Below are 26,607 nucleotides of genomic sequence, written 5' to 3'. Positions count from 1 at the left end.
GGTGAAAAGGGCAGCATCCAACTCATGTTAACTTTGCATAAATAATTTTTATTTCCACATTATTCTGAGTTATACGTATAATCTAGTTACAAGAAAACTACAAAATTACTTGTAGTTGATTAAAAATAGAACATTAAGCATACACTTCAGCTAAAATGGGGAACTCTTCATGTCTTCTGCTCTCTTATTTCAGTGCCAGACTGTTAATATTTAATATCTGTTAATATTTCTACCTACTTTCATACTCTCCAGTAATGTTAGGGTGTGGCTGGTTAGGCTTTTATGTTGTTTTTTGGTGGGGAGGTTATTTAATCATTGACCTACATACACATTTTTGACCCCTTCATCCTCATGTATGTAGGAATCCATAATTTCCGTCCTTGACATTCTTTGTTTCTCCACCTCATTGTGGTTTTAGTGTTGAAATGAGTTCACAGTAGGCTCATTGGTGTATATGGTTTAATGGTTCTTTATCACATGTACATGTCGGTGCTAGTTTGACTCTCTTTCAAATGGTTGTTCAGCTTTACAGTGGAAATGTTCTCCTCCCTTGCTCGGTCACTGGCCCATTTTTGGAGGGAAAGGGAGGAGAGGGGCTCCTGAATTGTCACTGCCTGACTGAAAAGCAAAATAGCTGGGGCAAGCACAGTTTCCTTTGCAGGGACAGCTCTGCGTAAGCTTCAAGCACATAGCGAAAGACATGGTGTTAGGAACAGGGATCAGATGGGACCCTTTACTTGGAATGTTGCAAGGCAAAGGTGCATTTCTTGTATGTCGCATACAGCAAGAGGATGGAGCGTAACATCTGTTTGCACATGGTCACTGTCATCTGAATCTGAGGTTCCTTAAGTCCAGTGGGCCACTGGTGCTCCCGGCTAATGATTTTGCAGAAGGCTGACTTGTCTGAAACTCTGAAGGTCCCAGTCCACTTTGGTGGCTGAGCCGTGATGACCCTGCCAAAGACAGAATCCACTCCACTGAGGCGGACAGGCTGAGGCTTCCTGACCAGCCCTTTCTTGTTGTTCATGGTTCGGAGCTCTGACGTGTGACAGGGCAACTTGGGACTCACCCCAGGCTCCAGGAATGGGCTGTCTAGGACTAGAGTGACCTCTTGAAAGCACAGCTGCACTTCAAGGTCAGAAGGGGTATGTGGAAAGCAGGGGGAAGCCCTAAAGGGGTGCTTGGAGGAAGGGGTAGGTGTTGTATGCCGCAGCCATTGGAAGCTCTCATCCAGTGGGGTCCATGGTGACCAGAGCTGGTATCCTGCCATTGACAGTCCTAGAGGAGAGGAATCAGAACATGGAATTTCCCTAGCATGCTGTTAGGGAAAGGCTAACAGGGTAGGGCTGTTCAAATTCACATCTCTGTCTCAGTATTAACTTTACCTTACTCTTTAGTTCTCATGAACAGATTCCAGTACTTGTTAGGATACAAGTAATTCTATAAAGGGCAGTAGAGGATAGTGACAAGTATTGAATCTGGTAACTGCTGTGTGTACTTTATTAAACCTAATCACAAGCCTCTGAAGGTAGGTTTTTACCCATGGTACAGATGAGGAAATGGGTTTGTCCAAAAGAGTAGCCCTGCTTGATATTAGGATCTGTGCTGTGTTGATAACTGCTAAAGACAGAATCTGTGCCTCTCAGGTGGCAGAGGCTGCTGGCACTCGATGGTGAGACATTATTTGTGGATGGGTGCTCAGAAAGGCCTAGCTCACCAGATATTTGTGACTAAATCACATGTACTTTATACCGTTGGTTCTCAAAGTATGAGTCTGGGACTGGTGCCTTAAGCATCCTGTGGAAACATGGAAGAAATGCAGATTCTTGGGTCCCCTGCATTCTGCACTTAAACAAAGCCTCCAAGGGAGTCTGATGCGCCTTACAGTTTGAGAACTTACACTTTTTCTTTAAAGAACTTCAGCTTTTACTATTCTTAATTATGGACAGTCAGAAGATCAGAACCTCTTTCGACACAAGTGACCAGCTCTCTCAGATCCCTGAGGTACTTATACACCACCTCAGAGGAATTACACCAGGCAGGAGGGGGAAAAGTTCCCAGGACTGGTCCGTTTTTAGTTTTTAAAGATTTTTCTGGTTCTCCTATGTGTTTTTTGGGCTTCCCTGGTAACTCAGCTGGTAAAGAATCTGCCTGTAATGCAGGAGACCCTGGTTCAATTCCTGGGTCGGGAAGATCCGCTGGAGAAGGAATAGGCAACCTATTCCAGTATTCTTGGGCTTCCCTGGTGGCTCAGCTGGTAAATGATCCATCTACAATGCAGGATACCTGGGTTCGAAGCCTGGGTTGGGAAGATCCACTGGAGAGGGGAATGGCTACCCACTCCAGTGTTCTGGCCAGGAGAATTCCATGGACTATACAGAATTATAGAGTCGCAAAGAGTCAGACATGACTAAGCGACTTTCACTTCACTGGGTATGTTTTTGTCTTTGTTTTTTTTCTTATCTGTGAAAGACCCACTGGTTGAGATTTTTTCCTTTCTTCTTTGAAGATAAAGGAAAAGGCATGGAGGATATGTTGCTAACTCAAAATTTACCCAAATAGGATTTAGACTTTCCATCTTTCTACTTTTTTTTTTTTCATCTTTCTACTTTAAAATTGTCAGTATAAAAAGGATTTCACTGAATTCAAGAGCGATGTAACATTTATTCAGCACCTAACTACTATGATAAGGGGCATAGCAGACCCTTTTCTTTCTAGTCAAGTGTATTTCTCTGTATCTTCACTATTCCACAAAGGTAGCAGCAAATGGGATCCCATCCCACCCAGTAATGGCCCAGGAGAACTTTGACACCCTCACCATAGTTTGTGAGACAGTGAAGTTTTGTTTTGAAAAGAGAATTGTTGGTGACATTTGAAACAGAAGACCTGCCCCTGATTCCTCCAGCTGGGAATGTTTCTCCTGAGGTATGCAAGCTTTTGTGCATACTGTGTTCAAATATTTGGACTGCCTTAGGATGAGAAAGTGACAACCAAGGGATAGTTATCTGTTTGAAACAGCCTGTGAAAGGCTTCTGGTACTTGATATTCTGACCCTAAGAGCACACATCCAGGATCAGGTCTGCTCTGGTACCCCATCAAGGCAAGGTGGGGGTGGAGAGTGTTAACTCTGAATATATGATACGGGAAAAAAAAATCCAGGAGCCCTTCTTGTCTCTTGAGAGGAAATAGGGCCAGAGGGAAAAGACTTTATCAAATGTCCAGCCGAAATACTCAGCAGAACCAACATGGGGTGAAAGAGGGAGTCTGACCCCAGGTCCCTTACACCACTTTTACATAAGGATCAAATAAAGCTAGTTCACCACTCACTCCTACCAGCCACGAGTCTCCATCATCCACTTAAGGAGGATTTGAACCTAGTCAGTCTGTTCAAGCTGCTCTTAAGAGCTCCCAGGTAGGGAACACCTGCTTCTAGCCCCAAAGATTTTCCCTTCATACCCTTCCTCCCATGTCAAGAAACTTGGTCCCTTCATTTCCGCACCTGGGAACGGGGAAGACAGCGTCAAAGTGCAGCTGAGGTCCTTATGAACTGGGATCCCAAGGGGCTGGAGCTGCCCTGAGAGGAGCAGGCTCCCCCTCCCAGTCAGAAGAGGGGCTTGTCCCCCGGGGATCCCTACCCCGGGGCAGAGGCCAGATGGATCTGGCCGAGGTGGAGGTGGTGGTGGGAGCCCGGGCCGGTCCCACCATCCGGGCCGTGGTCTCACCTGCTGAACTCCGCGGGCCTCACGCTCCAGAGTGGCGGCGGCTGTTCCCTAGCCGCATCTTTTCTCCACCGGGTGCTTGGCAACAACCTTTGTGACCCAGGACCGTGGCGGCGGGGTGACGGTGGGGGGGCGGGGAGCTGGGAGAGCCCGAACCGCGGAAGGGGCGCGGTGAGGGGGGTATCGAAGCGCCCCGCTCGCTCGGAGTTCCCATCTCACTGGAACACCTGGTCCGGGATTCAGCCTTCAGGAGTGCTGAACTGAATTCTGTTCCCCTCCACCTCTTCCCCACCTCGCCACAGCGATGTGCCTTTGATCTATCTGGTCAGAGAGGACTACGGAGCCCATTTCAAAGACTGGCCAGGAACCTGCCTGCATAAATGTCAGGGGAGGGGGGAGCTGTGGTTAGTATTAAAAGGTTAGCGCTACCCTTTAAACGCTGCTCTGAGTTACCCCGAGTTCTGAAGGCTTTTGTGGCTGCATTGACTAATCCCAGTGCAAGGACCCAGACAGGTGCCCCCCTGTCAAGATGGAGAAAAATACATCTCTCCTTGACTTCCCAACCAAAAACTTTGCTTTCTGTTAAACTTCAAAAAGGAAGATTCTCCTTCTCAGTTCAGTTCAGTTGCTCAGTCGTGTCCGACTCTTTGTGACCCCATGAATCGCAGCACGCCAGGCCTCCCTGTCCATCACCATCTCCCGGAGTTCACTCAGACTCACATCCATCGAGTCCGTGATGCCATCCAGCCATCTCATCCTCTGTCATCCCCTTCTCCTCCTGCCCCCCATCCCTCCCAGCATCAGAGTCTTTTCCAGTGAGTCAACTCTAAACTGACACTTTCACCTTAGTAAAAGAGTGATTTGGCTACTTTTTAACTTCATTGCAAACAATTACTCTTTAAGGCTGGGGGAAGGGAGGTCTACCCAGTTGACTCCTATATCCACAGTGCCTGACTATCAGTGCCTGGCAGGGGGCAGTATTTGTAGGAAGAATTAACTAATGGCCCACCTGCCTTCCCTTATCCAAAAACCGCCCATGCACTTTGTGAACCCACGGAACACAGCGCAAACAGCTGTCCGGTTTGTGTGACCCTAGGTGAAGCTGAAGGGGAGAGACTGGGCATCTTCAGGATGGGGTCAGGCTGAGATCCTGGTTTGGAAGACCAAATAGTCTTGAGGGACTTGTCAAGGATTGTCAGATGCCCACTGTGTGTATGTGTGTCCCTGTGGAAGGAGAGAGAAGTGGAGAGAGTTGGAGAAGGTTGGTGGCAGAGAAGGGAAAGGGACAGAGAATGATGAATCTTGGAAGAGACAAAATATTTTAACTTACCACTTTTTACCCCAGTAAGTTTATTTTCCTCTTGAATAATTTTGCATAGTTGCAATTTTTTAAAAAAAGTGTATTTTGTTTTCCGTTTCAATTTATCATCTGTTATGCTGCCATAGTATTTTTCCTGATCAGCATTTAAATGACTGCATAATACTGCTCTGAGTGGCTATACCAATGTTTAGCCATTCCCCAACTGTTGAGATTTTTTAAAAAACAGATTATCTCAAAGAACACCTCTGCGCTGAAAGTGTTTTCAATAATTTTGTTAAATATTTCAAAAACTTTGAAAATGTGTACAGCTCTTGCTTTCAATTTACAAATTTCCTTCTGAAGAGACTGTCAGTTTACACTGTGATCAGCTAATTTCGACGTTTACCGATTTCCCCTCAGCCTCCTCATAACTGAAAAAAATAACATTTTGTTCATTTGATAATTGCGAAGTGGTACATCATGTTCTGTTGTTTAAAAGGCATTTTAAAAATGATTTGTATTTAATGTGGTTTAATTGGCTATGCCCAGCTTGGTTTGGATATAGCTCGCAAGCTTACTTTGGATCACTTGAGAGAAGGGGTGAATGCGGCCACATGCGCCCCCCACCCCTCGCAACGACCATAACCGCCAGAGACGGAGGTGGGTAATTGAGGGGATCTTTGCGTCTGCGCACCCTATTTTCCTTGTCGGCTTGGGGCGGGTCTGTTCAGGGGCGTGGGAGCAAAGCGAAGACGCCACCGAGGACTTGACAATGCGCAGGCGCGCCACAAGGCCCTAGGATTCGTGGGTACCCAAGCAAGGGTGGGGAGAGCGGCGCAGGCGCCCTGGCGGCCTGGAGGGTCGAGGCGCCTGCGCAGTCGCGCCTCCTCAGGCAGCGGCCATGGCGGGACAAGAGGATCCGGTGCAGCGGGAGATTCACCAGGACTGGGCGAACCGGGAGTACATTGAGGTCATCACCAGCAGCATCAAGAAAATCGCAGACTTTCTCAACTCATTCGGTCAGCGGGCGAGCAGGGGGAGGCTGGGAAGAGGGAAGCCCGCTGAGGGAGGGCGCTGAGAAGCTTTGAAGGGGAGTCTTGAGTGCCCTAGGCTCCTGCTGATGTTCGCTTCCTCCTTCAGGCCGCACCTTCTCCCTCTCGCCCTGACCCCGGGCTCCACTGGATAGTCCCTGAGGGGTTATCCTGCCCCAGACTGAGCTCATCGGCAGCTTTGCCTTTACCCCAGATCCATTATCGAGTCTTTCTTTCCTTTTCCCGGACACGTCCTGGCAACCCGTCCTTCGTCTGCGCCTTTTCTTCTCTTCAGTCGCCTCCCTTCCTCCTCTGTGCTTCGTTTCCAGTTCCTACTTGGCTCTCAGAACGCAACAAGATCTTGTCACTGCCCTGTAAAGACTCTAGAGGTTTCCCATCTCCTTTCGGGTCGAGCCTTCTAGTCGCCCCTCCGGCCCCTCCTGTCAGTCCGTTCTTGTCCTGTGCTGAGCGGGAGCAGATGAGGGCAAAGTAAGGTCCACATCTTGTCACGCTATGGACATCTCTGTGTTGCTAGTATGAAACCAACAGTGGGTGTTCTTCTTCTAGCAAAATCTTTCCTAGGCATTAGCCTACTCGTGACAGTCCTAAATTCTTTCCGCTTTGTCCCACATCCTTCTGGACAGCAAGACCGTAGCAGAGACCCCTACCTCCTGTTCTCCAAGTGTTTCTTTGACAGAACTGAGCACTCGGTAGACTTTCTATGTCATCATAAGGAGTGGGAATGACATTTTTCCAGCTGGTGTGCTTCTGGTGCATTCTCTCAGCAGTGTTAAATGGTTAAGATTAAGGAGGGGTCAGTGATGTATAAGAAAAGATTTCAAAAGGAATTATTTTCTAGCTGGATAACTTGGCACATCCTAAGGAGTCTAAGGACAGAGCAAAAGTTTGATCAGAAGGCATCCGCAAGGGAAACCGTCTTGAGTACAAGGCTGTCTCAGGCTCGGTGGGGGAAAAAGCATCATTTTCCTGCCTTTAAAGAATTTCTGTCTTGAAGATGAAATAATGACAGCTTCAGAACAAAGCAGAATATTGTTTATGTTTTAATATATTTACATACAAGATGTCTTGGTGTGGTGGATTTCCTCACTCAGGGAGTGGGAGTGATGTCAGTATTAATGAGAGACAAGAATAGGATAAATTTTGTATCAGTGACACAGATTCACACGTATAACTTAACTGTAGTGGTTGTAATAGGAAATGATAGTCAAGAAATCATAGAGCCCATGTAGCCTGAAATTATTTTTTAAAGTTCCATGCAGACTCTTCCAGTGTTAGTTCTCCTGATTGTCTCTTCTGGTTCCCTAGAGAGCTGAACTGTTACGGGGGTTCTTTAAGGCACTTTATACTCATAACTTTTCCTTAGAGGAAGGACCAGATAAAACAAAATATTCCATGCACAGGGAGGGATAGAGTGATGACATAATGGCATCTTTGAAACTTTAGCTTAGACTGGAGAGGCAGTGGACATGGTTGGACAAATAACTGACAAAGAATTTTTACTTTTTAAAAGATATTTATTTATTTGGCTGTGCTGTTCGACCTTTGTTGAGGCAACTGGGATCTTTAGTTGTGGCATGTGGGGTCTAGTTCCCTGACCAGGGATTGAACCTGGGCTCCTTGCATTGGGAGTACAGAGTCTTAGCCATCGGACCACCAGGGAAGTCCTGAGAGCCTTTACTTTTAAAACCAGAAGTAAAAGACTTCGTTTATATGGTAGGAGTTAATATCTGATACGTAGACACAGAATATCCTAACAGAGTATTAAGAATGTCAATTCAGTAAATCAAGCATCTAAAGTAAGTTAAACTGGGGCTGTTTTTCATAACAGTTCCCCCAGTTTGTATGTAGATAACGTAATAACTTTGTTTCTGAGCATTTAATCATATTAATCCACCTGCAATGCAGGAGACCCCGGTTTGATTCCTGGGTTGGGAAGATCCCCTGGAGAAGGGATAGGCTGCCCACTCCAGTATTTTTGGGCTTTGCCGGTGGCTCAGTTGGTAAAGAATGCACCTGCAATGTGGGAGACCCCAGTTCGATTCCTGGGTTGGGAAGAGCCTCTGGAGAAAGGAATGGCTACACCCACTCCAGTATTCTTGCCTGGAGAATTCCATGGACAGAGGAGCCTGGCAAGCTACATACAGTCTATGGGGTTGCAAAGAGTCGGACACGAATGAGCGACTTTCACTTTCAATCATATTAATAAACGTATAGTAAACATGCATTCATCTCTGACATAAAATTTTTGGCATGTTACTGTAGTTTTAGTTGGTGAGTCTTGGGAAGCATTTGAGCTTAGAGTTTGTGGAGGAGAATGTCTATTTTCTTGCTATATAAGCAAGGAAATATATGCTGCTGTGAGATTTTATCAAATACATGTGAGTTACATTTTATCAGACAGAAAACAAAGACTTTTCTCTCTCTCTCTTTTTTTAGTTTCCAGCAAGTCCTAGACTAAGGAAATAGACACACAGGATTCCAATCTTTCAGGAGCTGGAAGAAATGGCTTCCCTGGGCTTTGGCCATTGTTTTCCTTTAAGGTGGGGATAATGGCCTAACATTAGTAATTACTAGGTGATTTTTGAAGATATTAGAAAGTGGATTTAGCCCTTTTAAAGAAAAGAGAAGTTAATTACAAGTAGGAATAATTAGGAAGCACAATTAAAGGTTAAAGCAATTTGACTTGGCAGTTAGATATACCTGAGGCAAGGTCCCAGAGATTGACGATATCACGATATAAGAGTTTAGACAAAGACCAACAGGCTGAGAAACTGGACAAATCATAAAGAGAGGTGAGTACATTGTCTTGGCATTGGATGACTCAGGATGGATGAGTGTGGGATGTATTTTCCCATTCTAAGCCATTTGCACAACTCCTCCATTCTGATGTGTGCCCGGGGGGCTTGTATCATGTGAGTAATGTGATCTGGTGGCACAGAGGTGTAGCAGGTGTTTCCTCTAAGGGGGCAGCTATAGCTCTTTGAAAATGGCAGCAAACCTACAGTTCTCGCCCTGACCATAGTAGGCTGTGTAGGCCATGTGCTTTGGAGAGGGAATTGTTTTTCCAGGATACCTAATGACTGAACAGCTCTACCCTGTGATTCTGGCTGGTGAGAGTAGGGTTTTGATCCATTTGTGGTTTTCTCTTTGAGCATGGGAGGACCACTGGGACCTGAGGACACACGTATCATGATGTACACAAGCATCCTAACACTAGGCCTATTCTGCACTTTGAATGGTGAAGTTTCTAAAAATAGATTGCTACAAATAATAGCTTTTTATTTTTATACCTTTTTTCCTGACTCTGAAGCTAATACATGCAGAGACATGTAACCAAAAAAATAGAGTGTGCAGCTATTTTTAAATCTTTATTTTCTTAATAGTTAGCCAACAAATATTACTTGCCTGTTGTGACTCCAGCTGTGTGTCAGATGCTGTGAGAAAGGAATAAATAAGAATAAATGGACAGAGCCGCTTTTAAGAGGTTTCGAATTTTGTTGGAGAAATAAAGTCTTCCCTTGTGGCTCAGTCCATAAAGAGTCTGCCTGCAATGCAGGAGACCTGGGTTCGAGCCCTGGGCTGGGGAGATCCCCTGGAGAAGGAAATGGCAACCCATTCCAGTATTCTTGCCTGGAGAATCCACTGGACAGAGGAGCTTGGTAGGCTACAGTCAGTAGGGTTGCAAAGAATCAGACACAACTGAGCGACTAACACTTTCACTTTGGCGAAATAAGATCTTATGAGAAAGACAGTGTTGATTTTTGTAGGCTGAAGTTATGTGCAGTAAGAGTTTAAAGAAATTGTTTGATAACTGGCATTTGTTAGCGGTGGTCATGTATGCACACCGTTAAACACCCTGATGAGGACATATGGCATTTTCAGTTACAGTCTGATGATAGTGTACATATAAATGCATTGTGGTTTCAAATTTGTCCAGCTGCCAGGTGCTTTCCCAGTATTTTGTTTGAACCAGTATGTATTTAATGGAATCTGAAATACGACTGAAGTTTCTAGAGTTCAACATGTTACATTTTCAGCAGTGCTTATCTGTGCAGGCCAGTAACACAGTGTTGCTCTTGGATTCTGACTCATCACCAGATTGACAGAGCTGGAACAGAACAGCCACCCAGGAAGGAACCCTCCTTCTCACCACCCTACCCCTTCATTTTGGCCATGACTTTTTTTTATGGGAAATGACAGGTTGTCAGTGATAACATGCATGCTCATTCTGAATAGCCTTTGAGCTTCTAGAAACCAGGCTGAAAAGAGATTAGGTCCTGTTGGGCCTGGGAATTAGAAGCAGCAGCACGTGCAGATTAAACACACACACACACACAACCCACACCCCTGCCAAGAACATGTATTTGTATGGCTGAGTCCCTTCACTGTTCACGAGAAACTATCACAACATCGTTAATTGGCTTACCCCAATACAGACTGGTTTTGGTGTTTAAAAAAAACAAACCCAATATTTAAAGGAAGAAAGAACAGTGTCCAGGATAGGCAAATCCTTACAGAAGAGGGAGGATTATGTCCACTTGGCAAAGACCTCTCAGAGGTCCACTTTGAACTGACTTGAAGAAGAATGCTGAGACAGGCAGGATGAGTTAAGATTTGGACTTGATGAAATGAAAGTCGAGGCCAAGAATCCGGGTGTGGGAGATTTCTTAAATTAGGTGCTGAACTACTTTTGCGTAACATCTAGGGAAGAGTTGAAAAGGAGGATTGTGAGCTAAGTGTTAAATCGCTGGGTGGGAGATTGTCTTGGAGAACAGATATTTAGAACTTCAGGAGTTAGGATTATTGAGTGATGGCTGAACATCAGTGTTGGAGGAGGGTGGGAATAATTAGCGTGCCTGGAATGTTGAGAACAGTTGGAGGAAGAGTGGTCAAGTGATTTCTGTTAGAGAAGTTTTGTAGGGGAAAAGTTATCTTAGGGCAAGTCTAGGTTTCCTTTTGGGCGAGGTGGTAAAAGAGACTGGAAAAGTTAGAGGAAGAAAAGGAACTGTTTGCAGATGGAAGGCAGGCCCCACAGGGTTTTTGATACTCTCCAGGTTTTCTCTTGTTCCAAAAGGCCTGTGCAGGGGCTGTTGGGTCATCAAGTGCCCCAAGAGCAGCAGCGTGGCAAGGCCTCCACGAGCTCAGCAACACCACACCTTCTCTCCTTCTAGGGTCTGCTGCTTCCTTGGCCTCTGCTTTTCTTCCCTATTAAGATTATTTTCTTCCTCTTGTCATTTCCCCTCTCTTGGAGACTCTCGGTTTGCCCATTAATCATCAAGTGGCCATCTGCACAGCCTTGGTGTATCAGTTTTTTGTTTTCTATGGCTGCCATAACAGATTACCACAAAGGTAGTGGCGTAAACCACGTACGTTTATTATCTCAGGTCATGTGCATCTGAAGTCCAGCAGTGGTTTGCTGAGCTGAAATCAGTGTCAGCAGATTGCAGAGCCTCAGAGCCTTCAGCTGCCTTCAGCAGCCCAGAGCCTCCCTCCTCAGCTGCAGGCTCTAGGAGAGGAGCTGATTCCTTGCCCATAGCTTGTGGGCAGAACTCATTCTCTTGCAGCTGTAAGAATAAGATCCATATTTCCTTGCTGGTAGTCAACTAAGGACCACGCCCAGCTTCTAAAGGTCACTTGCATCCCTTGGGTCATGGCCTCCTCCTTCCATCTTCAGAGCCTTCAATGACAGGTTGAGTCCCGCTCACGTCCCTTGTCCTTCCTCTGCCTTTCTCGTGCCTTTCATGTCTATGTTTATGGACTTGTGATTACATGGGGTCCATCTGGGTAATCCAGAATCTCAACGTCCTTCACCTCAGCCACATTTGCAAAGTCCCTTTGCCTGTGAGATACATATTTGTGGGTTCTGGGGATTAAAGTCTGGACATCTTGGCGGGCGGCAGTATTCTCTGCCTGTCACATTTGGTAGGAGGTTAAGCAGATCCTCCCTAAGCAGCTGTGTTCCTAAGATACTTCTCACCTTATCCTCCCACTGCCTTGCTTTGCCCACTTGCTCCCATTTGTGCCTTGCATGATACAGCATTCCTCCTCTTCATCTCAGGGGGCTGGCATGTGTCTGTGTCTGGAATGGCATTAATCCTGAACGTCTGTCTTCTTTTACCAGATATGTCTTGTCGCTCAAGGCTCGCAACACTAAACGAGAAATTGACAGCTCTTGAACGGAGAATAGAGTACATAGAAGCCAGGGTGAGTATGCCAGGCACTGGGCGTCCTCATCAGGCAGGCGTGGCTCTGTGAGAGAGAATGCACATTCTCACTTGTTGCTGCAAAAACTTGGAAGCAGAAACAGGCTTAAAGAAGTTAAGTACCTTGCTTGAACTTAAACCTGCTTTCTGGGACTCTGAAGCTGTCGCCTTTTTCTACCACTCTCCAGCTACCTTAGATATAAACATTTAATAAAATTTTAGACCCTGTTAATGCTTTTGAATTTGTCTAATTGTCAGTTTTCCTTTGACAGGTGACAAAAGGTGAAACCCTCACCTAGGACTGTGCCATGCTGCTGCTGGGAAGTGTGCTCTTACAGCAGGCAGCCTCTCGTGGGAAAGGCCCCAGCAGCCTTCAACTCCTTCCTCTCTCCTTAAAGAACAACAGGGCTTATTCTTGTTTTTCTTTTTTTCAAAAGTGTGGCCTTGGGCTCTGCACACCCAGAAGTGTGATGTGGCGTGTGGGGAGGAGTCCGGGGACCTCTTGGAAACATTGTTAGGCATTTTACCTCTTCAGGAACGTTCTGTAGAAGTACATGTCAACACTTTTGAGGCACTGAGAGCCAAAAGCCTGGGACTCTGTCAAGGTCCTCCCCACCTCTCTCTCTCTCTCTCTCTCAGTCTTTCCTTATAGCTCTCATTGCCTGTGCATTGATTCTATAAACAGTCCTTGTCTTCTTCCCACCTTTGGCTGGGGGTAGGAAGCAGTCCTGACTGAGATGCCCTGGTGAGATGGCTGCCAGAGAATGTTGTTGCTAACCCACCAGTGTCTTGTCCTTTTGGGGAGGTCAAGGCCAGGCCCCCACTTGGCTTGAAAAGGGACATTTTCAGAGTTTTCTGTCTGTCACTTGGGGTTTCTTTACCTCTCATATTTCCCTAATAAACTCCTCAACTTTATCTGTCTGCTGTGATTGTGGTGGGGAGAGGAGCTAGAGACGGGGTGCACCTCTTCCACAGAAATCTGATGTGTGGGATTCTTAATCTAACAAAACTTTCAGATGTAGCTGTTTGATCAAAGCCTAGGTGGCTTGCAAGCTGGAGCACCCATATTTGGACTTTGAACTTATTCATCCTGGGAATCCTTTGGTCATTCAGCAGACATTTACCAAGTACTTACTATGTAGGGACTTTATACTCCAATAAAATATACAGTGTTGAATCAGGTGTGATGCTTACCGTGTATTGAAATACCAGCATCTACACAGTTTAACTATAATCCATGGCAGACTGTGAGTTTTATTAGGTACAAGCAAAATGTCTACTTTTAGAAAGGAAATCATTTAAACAGAAGTGTCTAAACTTTTCATTCTAGCATCAAAGCCTACTGTAAACTTGTGCCAACCCACTAGGCTTAACCCCCTTTAAGAATTTTCCTTTTAGTCACATAGAAGTTATTTCCCTATTCAGGTCTTATTTGCCACTGAAGGTCTAGCTTAAGGCAAACCTCCTCCATAAAGTTTTCCTGTCTCCCTTTTCACTGAGTGCTGCACTGTTGCTTTTTCGCAGTCCCTCCCAGCCTGCCAGGCTAACACCACTTTAGCCCTGAGTTTGATCTTTGACTTAGCGTCTTCATCTTACAGTATATATGAGCACCTTAGTCTTGTATTGTCCAGCTGGGTACTTTGCAGAAGGCAGGCAGTCAGTAAATAGCAGTTGAAAGCTGCAAGCACGCATCTGTGCTTAGATCCTTGTTTAGACCTTTGGAAGACCATCTGAAGTAGGACCTTCTTTTAAAAAGGTGATGCTACAATGGAGGCAAGACGGTTGTCCTTTACTTTGGTAACAGCTGTTTTTGAACATTATTGAGCTCATCTGATATGCTTTTAACAGTTGCTTGAGATTGTTATTCCTAATATCTTCCTTGTCCTTTCTGGGATAAAAAAGTTACTATTCCTAAAGTTCAGGTTTTAGATTATCTGGTGCTCTGCAGTCAGTTTAACAGATACTTATCAAATTCCTACTATATTCAGTGACTATAATGAGATAGTAATAGAGGCAAAAATGATGGTAATCTTCCTTAGATGACATGTGAAAATGATCATTTCTTATGGTGCTATAGACATTCTTTAATGATATTAAAGTAATATTTCTAAAATAGTGCCCTAAATAATATGATGTTGCTAATGGTAAGCTACTGGTTGTAGGGAAAACAACTGGTATGGGAACCAGTGAGCCCAGCCTCCTCTAGTAGAGGTACCTGCTCCATCTTACCTGATCCTTTGAGGTGTGAGAGTGCTTTCCTGTGTAATCACACCCTTTATATATTGAGCCTCAGCTCACCCAGGGATATATAACTAGCATTATCTATAATTTATTGAGTACTACCATGTGTTAGATGTGCTAAGTGCTATGTATACTTTGTCTTTAATCCTCAAGCCCTAACAAGTAGGCTTTCTTCATGAAAATTTTTTTTTAAGATTTGTTTTTTAATGTGGACCATTTTTTAAGTCTCTATTGAATATGTTAAAATACTGCTTCTATTTTATGTTTTGGTTTTCTGGCTGTAAGGCTTGTGGGATCTAAGCTTCCCTGCCAGGGATTGAACCTGCAACCCCTGCACTAGAAGGCAAAGTCTTAACCCCTGGACCACCAGGGGGGTCCCTCCATGTACTTCTTTAGCGAGGCTAAAACTTGTGCCAAGTCATACAGAGTAAGTAAAGGTGCTAGAATATGGACCTAGACGTATCTGTCTCAGATTCTACTTGTGAATGTGGTAAATCTAAAACCAGATCTAAAACTTACTTTCTCGTTCCTAGTTCATTGCTATTAAATAATTTTTAAGCTGCTACGCACCCATGTTAGTTTTACCTGCCTTTTCACTGTCCTTCCTTTGGTAAAGAAGGATTCATGGGTTTTCCTGGCTCTGTCTAGCAAATGCTGCTCACATTGATGTCTATATTGTTTCAGTTCTTCCAGCTTCCTTTCTCTGAAGGCTTGTGTCTTGTCTTTTCTGGAAGTCTTGCCTAAGGAATTTTATCAACTCTGACACTTTCCCTAGCTATCTGTGGGTTTCCTTCTGAAAGACTGTATTTGGTCAGGCTCCAGAAATTGGGATATTATTCTCAGGTTATACACATCTTTGCACATAGGTCATTTCAGCCCATAAATAGTGTTACCCTAAACCACCATTTATTTTGTCCCCAATGTGTCCCTTCAACTTCACATAGAGTTCTGATACATTTTACTCTCACTGATGATGATAAAGTTATGGTTTGCATTTTAACACTAAGTCACTCAGGTCTTTAAACATAAAATGTTTTATCCTTTTATAACAAAATTAAGATGTTGATAGGCTAGCTGCTTTGATTTGACAGGAGTTCAGAGAGGTTAAATGTTAATATTGTACCCAGCTTTTCTGAATCAAGATTGTTCTCAGTCATCTCATCATCATGAACAAAATTGTTCTGGATAAAAGAACTATCAAAACTCAACAGCTAAGAAAACAAGCTAATAAGGAAATGGACAAAAGATTTGAACTGATAACTTCAAAGACAAAAGGATGACAAGGTCATGAAAGATGTTCAACATTGTTAGTCATTGGGAAAATATAAATTGAAGCCTCAGCCAGATACCACCATATGAACTCTATCAGAATGGCTGATAAGATTTTTCAAAATGCACAAAATCCTGATAATAATGCAGGCAAGGATGTGGAGCGACTGGAACACTCATACATTGCTAGGTAGGAATGCAAAATTATACAACCCACTGTGGGAAAACGGTTGAACAATTTCTCACGAAGTTAAGCATGCACTGACTGTGTCTCAGGAGTCTCATCTGTAGATGATTCTCACCTAAGAGAAGTGAAAACTTAACGGACACACACATAAAACCTGTATGCAAATGCTTATAGCTTTATTCATGATGGCTCAGTGTCCCTTACCTGGTGAGTGTATTGTGGAGTACCACTTGGCTATGGAAAGGAATAAACTTGATAGGTTGTACAATATTGATGAATCTCAAGCATACTAAGTGAAAAGCCAGACTCAGAATTCTACATGCTGTGTGGTCCCATTATATGACAGTCTGGAAAATTATAGAGATGGAAGAAAGGTAAGACTTAAGCCTGGGGGTAGGGTTTGATTACACTCATTTTTGGGGGGTGGGAGAGGGTGGATTATTCTGTACTTTGATTGTCCTGATGGTTACATGACTATCCGTTTTATCAAAACACAGCTCTATACACCAAAAAGAGTGAACTCTACCATATGGAAATTTAAAATAAATTTAGGGGGGAAAAAAATAGCCTGGTTAGACACATCAAACTCATGGTAGCTATTCCCTCTGATGAAGGAGGGGAAACAGGGTGGAACTTAAAGGAATTTTGGCCTTATCATTTATGTTGTCTTAACTTTAAAAAGTAAATACGACAATGTACTGTTAATTTTATATGGTGAGATTATCAGTGTTTGGTTTATTACTCTATACTTTTTAATTGGTCAAATATTGTTTAGTTGCTAAGTTGTATCCAACTTTTTTGGGGACCCCATGGACAATATAGCCCAACAGGCTCCTCTGTCCATGGAATTTCCCAGGCAAAAATACTGGAATGGGTTGCCATTTCCATCTCCAGGAGATCTTCCCAACCCAAAGATCAAACCTGTATCTTCTGCTTGGCAGGTGGATTCTTTAATTCTGCCACCAGGGAAGCAAAAACAAGGCAAAATATATATTAAAAGAAAATTTTGAAAAGGCTGAGAAGTAGAAGAAAAAAAATCACTAGTTGTTTTGAAAAACGGGTACGTTTTCTTTTTCTCTCTGTTTGGCATAGTGTAAAATGTACTCCAAGAACAACATAGCCTGTAGCTTGGACTTAGAATACCCCAAATACCTTTTCTTTCCTCTTAAATATGTAAACGTTTGCAATGATACAATGTCAGTGTTAAGGTCTGTGTTTGTTTAATAACTTGTTTTAACTTATTTCCTCTAGTCTTTTATGGTAAATGAGAAAGAATTTCCATTGATGGTGGCGATATAAAATTTCCTCTCAGATGTGTTCAATTGGGTATGCCTAGAAAAACTTTTGGAGAAGGCAATGACACCCCACTCCAGTACTCTTGCCTGGAAAATCCTATGGATGGAGGAGCCTGGTAGGCTGCAGTCCACGGGGTCGCTAAGAGTCAGACACGACTGAGCGACTTCACTTTGACTTTTCACTTTCATGCATTGGAGAAGGAAATGGCAACCCACTCCAGTGTTCTTGCCTGGAGAATCCCAGGGACAGGGGAGCCTGGTGGGCTGCCGTCTATGGGGTCGCACAGAGTCGGACACGACTGAAGCGACTTAGCAGCAGCAGCAGAAAAACTTTGAAAGGAAATACAAAAAGCTGATGATACTTATTGCCTCCAGGGATTCTTTTGAGGTGGTTGGGGGAACTAGGATGAAAGGGAAATTTTCACTTTATCCTACTTTTCTGTACAAGACTCAAATTTTGTGATCCAAAATGGAGACAAAACAACTTGATTAATAAAATTAGTAAATAAATAGCGCAGATGATAGGGAGAATATGGCAAAAACCATGACGGTCTTAAGGCAATGAATGAAGCTAAAGAAATGCTGTGTGAAAAACCCATGGGAGGCACAAGAATCTAACGTTCAGAGGAAACCCTGGGGCAAAATGGCTTAGCGCTACCCTCCGCCTCAGAGAAGGATAGTCCCCTAAGGTTGGTGGTACATCTGCGCATGCGCACCGCCTCTAGCCGGCCGTCTTCAGGGTGTAATTCATCCTCCACCGGGAGCGCGCGAAAGCCGCACGTACGCCTGCGCGGAGACGCGCACGCACCTCCCGCCCCGCCCCGCGCGCCCGGCGAATCCCGCGAGGCCCGGGTAGTCTAGGCTCTCGGAGGTAATGCCCCGGAAGGCGGGGGACGCGGAAGAGGCTGAGGCCGGCGCTGAGGGGGCCAGTGCAGAGAAACCCGGCGCCGAGCGGGAGATGGAGGCCGGGCGGCTGCGGCCGGTGCTGCGTTCCGTGAACACGCGCGAGCCGTCCCAGGTCATCTTCTGCAACCGCAGCCCGCGCGTGGTGCTGCCCGTGTGGCTCAACTTCGATGGCGAGCCCCAGCCTTACCCGACGCTGCCCCCAGGCACGGGCCGCCGCATCCACAGCTACCGAGGTAGGCGGGCCGGGGTCGCCCTGTCGCGCCCGGCCGCGCCGCCCCCTTGAGCTGAGCGCAGCGAGCCGCGCTCTAGGCCTGAGATTCACGGTGACGGTGGCGCGGTCTCACCGAATCCCCGCCCCATTCGGGGGAGGCAGCTGCTGTTGTCATTTTTATTCCCATTTTACACTCGAGGAACTGAGGCCCCAAGAGAGGTTGTGACAGATTCAAGTTGACGCAACTAGTAAGTGCCAGAGTATCTTTCTGAGAGTGAGTAATTTGCACTTGAAGATCAACCCCACGTGTATTCCATCCCTCACGCCCATTTGTTCAGTTTGTGATTAGGAGAATCCCACATTCTGCGGTCCGCACCGGGTCCCTGCATTCATGGAGAAGTGTCTCTTCTGCCCATTAGAAGAGACAAATGCATAAATGGATAAGAACAAGCCAGTGTCATAATTGCTGCAGTAGGAACGGAGCACAGCATTGCACCTGCTCAGTGAAAGAGAAGGGGGTGTGCTTTCAGTTAGAGAAGCTTCCCAGAAAAGAAGGAGAATCCTGGAAGATGCATGGAATCTGACCAACCCAAGAGAAGTTGAGAGCTGTAGACAGACAGAACCGGATGGCCTGACACCTGGAACCTGGGAGAGGGGAGAGGGTATGGAATGGGAGAGGAAGTCTGAAAGATGATTTTACCCCTAGGAAAATGGGGGCCATTGGAAATTATTAAAGGATTATTAAATGCCATGTGAATGGCATTGCCTGATTTAATACTAAAAAGCTTCCCCAGGATGCAAGGTGTTTTGGAAGGGGAAGACTACTGGTAAGAGTTAGAAAACTAAAAAAAAAAAAAAAAAAGAGTTAGAAAACTGTTGTAATAACCCAGGCTGGAGATGTCTAGGCCTTACTGCCTAAGGAGGCAGTAATCTTCCCTTGGTTTTCAAAATGAAGTTAACGCTTACTAAAAATTCACTATCTTTCTCAGAGGATCTTGATGAATCTTTTTTCCATGAGGGGAGCATAGTCAGTGATGCTCTTCAAACTTTTACACCAAATTTCTTCTAATACTAAATGAGGAATGGGAATTCTTTGGGCATCCCTGTGGTTCAGAAGGTAAAGAATCAGCCTGCAATGAGGGAGACCTGGGTTTAATCCCTGGCTTGGGGAGATCCCCTGGAGGAGGGTAGGGCAACCCACTCCAGTATTCTTACCTGAAGAATACCCATGAACAGAGGAGCCTGGCGGGCTGCAGTCCATGGGGTGTCAGAGTCAGGCATGACTGAGCGACTAAGCATGCACCAGTGTTTAGGACTCAGCAGTTTCTCTGCTGGCCCTGGTTGGATCCTGGTGGGGGAACTAAGATCCTTGCAGGCCACGTAGTATCCTAGGAAAAAAAATATATATATATATATTTTTTTTTTTAATGAGGAAGAAGTCAATTCTTCCAGACATCCACATTTACTAAATGCAGTCTTATATCCGGGAAATTGTGTGACTTTTGTATTCTCTAAAATTTATCTGTGCCTGATTTAATGCAAACATTAAAGCAATTACTTACCTCCTGAATGTACTTAATGTTCCTAAATTATACACTTAAAAAATGGTTAAAAAGCCCATTTTATGTTATATATATTTTGCCACAATAAAAAAACATTACTTCTCACTTGACATTTCTTAAATTTTGCCTCCAAATCGTCAAATAAACATATGCCCAGGATTTCATGCTGTTTTTATTCTGAAACAGCCTCCTTCCTTCCTTGAACAGAATCTTAGGCCTGGGATTTTTTGTCTCCTTCCAATTGTTCCCCCCCCCCTTTTTTTTTGCATAAGATATATTTATTTCTTAAATCCATTTTTTAATTTGCATGCAGTAAAATACACAGATCCTAGCATTTAATAGGTTTTGACAATACCTAGATCAAGTTATAGATTAGAATATTTCCATTATCACAGAAAGTTCTTTCTTGCCCCTTTCTACTCTTCTGATTTTTCACATCCTTGATTAGTTTCATCTCTTCATACAGTATGTACCCTTCTCTGTCTGGCTTTTTTCTCTCAGTGTGATGTTTTTGTACCTTGTTTTTGAGAAGCACAGATCTGAGGAGTTGGTGACCTCTCTCCTTTTAGTTTGCACCATTGGATGTGATTTGCAGTTCAAATACTTTGCTTTTGCACCAAGGTAGCAGAAAGGTAGCATTTTGGAACCTGGTATAGTTGCTCTTCTGTCTACTGTCTCCATTGCCTTTTGTGAGGATTCAATAGAATAACATTATTGGGAGGGCTTTGTATGGTATTCAAGCATAATGAGAGGCAAGTATTTCAGTCTGGGGAGATGAAGGCAGTAGATATGTGACTACTTAACCTCTGCTTGTCTTAACAGGTCACCTTTGGCTCTTCCGAGATGCTGGGACATCTGATGGGCTTCTAGTTAACCAAACTGAGCTATTTGTGCCATCTCTCAATGTTGATGGGCAGCCTATTTTTGCCAACATCACACTGCCAGGTATACTGATGTTCCATCTTACTTTTTAAAAAGATAGGCTGTTGTGCTAAGTAGAGGATAGGCCCTTGAAGGAGCTCAGTCCTTAGCGATTTTTGCCTGATGCTGGGCAAGGTATCCAACTTTTCTGTGTCCTATTCTCCACCATAAATAAAAAGTAAGAAATTTACTGGTATTCTCTATGTTAAACAAAGATGTTGTGGTGTCTCAGAAGCTCTTTGGGCTTGTCAGGAGTGGGCTATATTAAAATAACTGATTGTAGAATTATGAGTGCATTTTGTTTCTGTGGCCTTGGAGTAGAATTATGCTCTGGAATCTCAGGAGAAAAAATGTGTAGAGAGTGAGATGTCATGGCTTATTTATGACTTCTGGTGTTGTATCTTTTAATGTAATTTAATCCAGTCAAGCTTACTGTGCCAGTCTGGGGTTTAAAAAAAAAAACCTCAACAAATTGAACATTAGCTTCATAGCTTACTACTTGTTTAAAACTCAAGTGATTTTATTAGGTTGAACCCTAAAAAACTGATCTTTTGGTTTAAAAAAAAAACCTAAATATCTGTGGCTTCATAAGGTTCAAACTAGTATGTGTATATAGATTTTGTTTTAAGGCAGTGGATATACAGAAGTGAACACTGGTAAGTTAAAATGTAGGAAATTTTGCCTTATAGGAGACCTTTAAAGAGTAAGTTCCCCAGTGAGTTAAAAATAGGATTTGAGGAAATCGGTGACAGTCAGCTGGAATCCCCAAAAGGCTATAGACAGAAGGAGGTTTCAAGAAGGAAAGGTTGAGACCTGCCTCGGGAGGAACAGAGTAGTCAGCAGCTGGGCTGACTTCCTAATATGTGGGACCCAGTGCAAAATGAAGATGTGGGACCTTTTGTCCAAAAATCAGGAAACTACCATTTAAAATACTAAAATATTTTCCCTTTCTTCTGTGTCTCTCTCACAACTTGTTATGGTGTTTTTTCTGTTTGCTACTTAATGCTATTTTAGGAAAAGTTAAAATTTTTTAATTACTAAAAAAAAAAATAGGATTTGAAGGACTTCCCTGGAGGTCCAGTGGTTAGGACTCCGTGCTTCCACTGCAGAGAGCACGGGTTCGATCCCTGATCCGGGAAACTTAAGATCCTACAAGCTGTGAGGTGCAACAAAGAGAAGCAAAAACATAGGATTTGAGTTCCCCCCAAATTCCAGTTATATGCTGTTTTGGGTATCTTTTGCTGTGTGACACTACCTGTAACCCAAAAACAGCCATTTTATTTGTTCATAATTCTGCAGGCAGGGCTGAGTTCAACTCATGGGTTATTCTACTCTCTGGTGGTCACTGGTGTGGCTGCTTTCTGCTGGCAGGTTGGCTGAGGGCTGGGCCTCTCTCCCGTGTTGTCTCAGTGCCTGGCCCTTTTCGTGTGGTCTCTCTTGCTGCGTAACTCAGAGCTCCTGAGGGCGTAAGAGTGATCATTGCCAGAGCTTCTTAAGGCTGAAGCCCAACAGCACAGCATCACTTTGCCCACATTCACTTAATTAAAGCACACCATAGGCTCAGCCCAGTCTCAAGGGAAGTTCCTCCACAGGGCCATGAATACTATGAGATGTCTATTAGAGCCATCACATTACACTCTGCCACAACCCACGTACTCACTTTTTTTGTCCAACGTGAGGTCCAGCTGTCAAAAATGTTTAACGCCTCGGTTGGCCAAGCCTTGTGAGCGCTCAGTCCCCAGGCCTGAGTCTGCTGCTGAGATTTGGTTTTCTGCCCTTGCAGTGTACACCCTGAAAGAGCGGTGCCTCCAGGTTGTGCGAAGCCTGGTCAAGCCTGAGGATTACAGGAGACTGGACATTGCGCGATCCCTCTACGAAGATCTGGAAGACCACCCCAATGTGCGGAAGGACCTGGTGCGGCTGACGCAGGAGCATATTGAGAACCAGCGGATGGCAGGGGAGACTGAAGATGTTTAGCTCAGAGTCACACTCCTGGGTCTCAGCTTTTGACGGTCCTGACAAGGCTTGATCTAGAGCTAGGACTGGTCACCTTTTCTCAGCTTCAAGGTGTCTCATTCTTGGAGTGAAAATGCTCCATTGCTTAAAACAAAGTTAACTGACCTCACTACAAGGCATTGTGATGTCTAAGGGCAAATATCACAAAATGTAATAATTATGCCTGCCTCTTGTAGAAATATTTATCAAGGAAAAGTAGTTGCATCTTTGCTTCCTAGTGAGTCAGGAAAGTTTCTGTGTAAGGACTTTTGTGGAAGTAATTACAGCGAAAATTGTCGCTTATTCTTGAGTTGTAAGGAAGCAGTGGTGCTTGCTTTTCATTGTTGTGTTGTGGTTGGTGATGTGCCAGCCTCCTGCTCTGAGAGACAGAAATGTCCTTGGGGCAGGGGAAAATCTGTCTGCTCTTTGAGACCCTAGTGCCTCGCACATTATGAGCCTTCCATCTGTGTTAGTTAAATGAACAAACCAGTGGGTCCTTTGGTAGAAAGGTTTTGTTTTAGAGGTTTTGACCCTTTTTTTTTTGAGGGGGAGTGATAGTGGGGACCTTAAAGTATATATAGTAAACAGATATTTAAAAGGGAATCATTTTTATAGAAAGCAATTTTTTTATAATTTTCTAAATTTTGACTTTTCTTAGTCCATTGTTGTCACAGGGCTGTTTTATTTCTGTTTCTAAGCCAGGATTAGCTTTCTACAGTTCTTGTGGTGATAGCTTTTTGAAACTTGCTATCGGTACAGGAGATAGGAGAAAGTAGCCATTACCTTGTTTAATCATAGTATTAAAGAGCTACTCCTGTACTATAAATAGGTTTTTGCCAAGTGTGGGTATTTCTGTTTCTTTTTGTAAATCTGTGACATTTCTGTTTAATTCAGCAGTTTTTCATCAGGCAGGATCTGGTGACACTTTGCACCTGGCTAGAGGAGAAGACGAAGAAGCCCTCTAGCCTCTGATATGTTACAGCTAACACACTGTGGATTTAGAGAATAGCCTGGAATGTTTTATAGTTTTGTACATGCCCAGATCCTTTCCTATAGGCTGGACTTAAATTCATTAATTTGAATTCAGTACTTCTATCAGGCATCCTTTTTTGGTAGCTAATCGTTTAAAAAAAAAAAAAGGATCCTCCTCAGTAGAGAAAATTTTGGAAGAAACAGAAAAATAAAAGGAAAAAAAGATCCAGGTAGATGCATTGCTTAAATACAACCACTAACTTAACATTTTGAACTTTCAGCCTTTTCTTGGCTTGGTTTTACATAGTTAAGATCATACTGAATATACAGTTTTATATTCTACTTTCTCATTTAACTTTATAACTTAAAATATTTTTCCATGGTGTTATAAGCACTTCATACTCATGAGTGCAGCCTTCCTTTTATAAATAATGTGGGACTATTTCTTGCCATCCTTATTAAATCCTTCTGCTAACCTTTGAGCACATTTCCTGTGCTCTGATATCAGAGTGAAGTGAATGAATCAAATGCCTTACAGTTTTTCCACCTAATCATAGTCTCCTCTTTCAGCATTCAACAAATAAGGGGCTTTTGTTTTTTAATCTGTTGTGTTATTCATTCAGTGACACACCTCTAATTTTTTATCCAATTTTTGTTGTCGTTGAATTGTTGGGTAGAGAAGAAAATATGCTGGTATAGAAGGCAGCCATATGATTTCAAAAGTAGGATAGTATGAGAGATTTAAGGAAGTCTGTTGGTGCTGGATTAGTTCAATGTTGGTTTTATTATTTTTTTAACCTGCCGTTGTGTCAAAATGTTCCTGTTAAAACTTGCAGCTTGAGTACTGTTTTTGTGTTGTCCAAAGAAAATCGAAAACCTGTAGCATGTATGTACTCATTTGAAATCTTATGAATGTATTAAATGTATTGCTCTTGAGAGATTGTGATCTTACCTGTTTTCAGTTTTGTTTTTTTTTTTTTTAAAGCTTATTTTGGATACAGTAAGTGGTGCTGAGTAAAGGAAATAGGTAAGACATCATTTGCCAGGTTCTTCTGTCTTGGAGAGATGTGAAGACTTTAATGACCTTGGGGAGAGGAAACACAAGGAACCTGGTTCTCTGTCCCTTTTCTTTCCAACCCTGGATTTTGTTTAGAACTTTGATTCTTTTAGCTTTTCTTTTCTTGTAAAGATGAAATATCACTAAAAATTTTAAGCACTACAGAAAAGGATGAAGAAGAAAAGCATTCACATTGGGAACAAAGGCTTTTTTTTTTTTTTTTTTTTTTCATGAAAATAGAACCAGCCTTAACAAACACCTCCCTAAAGAAGATACACAGATAGCAACCAAGCATATGAAAGGATGCTCCAGGAACTTGCCTGGCGGTCCAGTGCTTAAGACTCCATGCATGCAATGCAAGGGACGTGAATTTGATCCCTGGTCAGGTAACTAAGATCCCGCATGCCAAATGGTGTGACCAAAAAAAGTATTTAAATAAAGATGGTCCACGTAGTACGTCATCAGAGAATTGCAAATTAAACAGCAATGAGATACTACTACACACCTATTAGAATGTTCCCCCATACACAAAACAAGGCTCACATCCAGAACACAGACCATACCAAATGCTGGCGCGGATGTAGAACAACAGGAACTCTGATTCACTGCGAATGGGAACACCAAATCATATGGCCACTTTGGAAGACAGTTTGGTGGCTTCCTACAAAATTAAACCCTTATCATATATCCAGTAATTATGCTCCTTGGGTATTTACTCAAAGGAGTTGAAAACGTATGTCCAAAAACTTGCACATGGATGTTTATGGCAGTTTTGTTCATAATTGCTAAAATCTGGAAACAAGCAAGGTGTCCTTCAGTAGGTGAATAGATGCATATATGATATATCCAAATAACGGAATATTGTTCAGCACTAAGATGAAGGGAGCTGTCCACCAAGAAAAGACAGATAAAACTTACATGCTTATTACTAAGTGAAAGAAGACAGCTTGAAAAGGTCACATACTTTATGATTCCAAGTCTACAACATTCTGGAAAAGGCAGAATTGGATTAAAAAGGGATTGGAGGGACTTCCCTGGTGGTCTGGTGGTTAAAACTGCATACTTCCAATTCCAGGGTCATGATTTTGATCCCCGGATGGTGAACTAAGATCCCATGTGCAGTTGGCATGGCCAAAAATAAATAATTTTTTTTTTAATTTACAGGGCAGAGAGGATTGGAGGAGGTGGAGGGATGAATAGACCACAGAGAACTTTTTGAGGTAGTAAATTTATTCTGTATGATATAATAGTGGATATATATTATCATACATCTGTCCAAACCCACAGAATGTGCAATGTGGAATGAATCCTAAGGTGAACTGTAGACTTGGGGTAATAATGATGTGTCAGTGCAGGTCCATCAATTGTAACAAATATACCACTCTATGGGGGATGTTGATAATGGGGGAGACTCTGTGTGGGAACAGGAGGTATATAGGAAATCCTGTACCTTCCTCTTAATTATTCTGTGAACCTGAAACTGCTTTAGAAAATAGTCTATTTAAAAAAAAAAGTGGTTAATATCTCACTAGGACTTACCGTATATTGAGAGGATGAAAAGAAAGCAGGGTGCCCAGCTCACTAAGGACATGAAATAAATACCCGTGTTTTACAGTCCTAAAATAGGAACACCAGCATGAACTTTTCAGCTATTTCATGTTAGGTTTCTGTATCCTGTTCTTAGCACCTCAGCCCCGCTCTATACTAGTCACTGGGC

At 43.4% G+C, this 26,607-nt stretch overlaps 3 protein-coding genes across 4 annotated transcripts; 2 read left to right on the top strand and 1 right to left on the bottom strand.

Moving 5' to 3' along the window:
* On the bottom strand, positions 446-3,772 carry FANCD2OS (FANCD2 opposite strand). Of its 2 annotated transcripts, none has more exons than XM_018066744.1 (2): positions 3,723-3,772; positions 446-1,278 (listed from the first exon to the last, which is right to left on the bottom strand). In XM_018066744.1, the coding sequence occupies exon 2, from the start codon at positions 1,268-1,270 to the stop codon at positions 734-736; it is 537 nt and encodes a 178-aa protein (XP_017922233.1). In that variant the 5' UTR covers positions 1,271-1,278; positions 3,723-3,772; the 3' UTR covers positions 446-733. The 2 variants fall into 2 exon arrangements, with proteins under 2 accessions (XP_017922233.1, XP_017922234.1); XM_018066745.1 differs by lacking the exon at positions 3,723-3,772 and adding an exon at positions 3,500-3,704.
* Positions 5,786-13,451, top strand: BRK1 (BRICK1, SCAR/WAVE actin nucleating complex subunit). The gene is made up of 3 exons (XM_005695612.3): positions 5,786-6,038; positions 12,193-12,275; positions 12,547-13,451. The coding sequence occupies exons 1-3, from the start codon at positions 5,921-5,923 to the stop codon at positions 12,571-12,573; spliced, it is 228 nt and encodes a 75-aa protein (XP_005695669.1). The 5' UTR covers positions 5,786-5,920; the 3' UTR covers positions 12,574-13,451.
* Positions 17,809-24,777, top strand: VHL (von Hippel-Lindau tumor suppressor). The gene is made up of 3 exons (XM_018038280.1): positions 17,809-18,405; positions 20,768-20,890; positions 22,650-24,777. Exons 1-3 carry the CDS (start codon positions 18,141-18,143, stop codon positions 22,841-22,843), a joined length of 582 nt encoding a protein of 193 aa, XP_017893769.1. The 5' UTR covers positions 17,809-18,140; the 3' UTR covers positions 22,844-24,777.

Source organism: Capra hircus, chromosome 22 (genome assembly GCF_001704415.2).
Source record: "Capra hircus breed San Clemente chromosome 22, ASM170441v1, whole genome shotgun sequence".
In the NCBI taxonomy this organism is placed as follows: domain Eukaryota; kingdom Metazoa; phylum Chordata; class Mammalia; order Artiodactyla; family Bovidae; genus Capra; species Capra hircus.
This window is presented reverse-complemented; position numbering and strand designations above follow the sequence as displayed.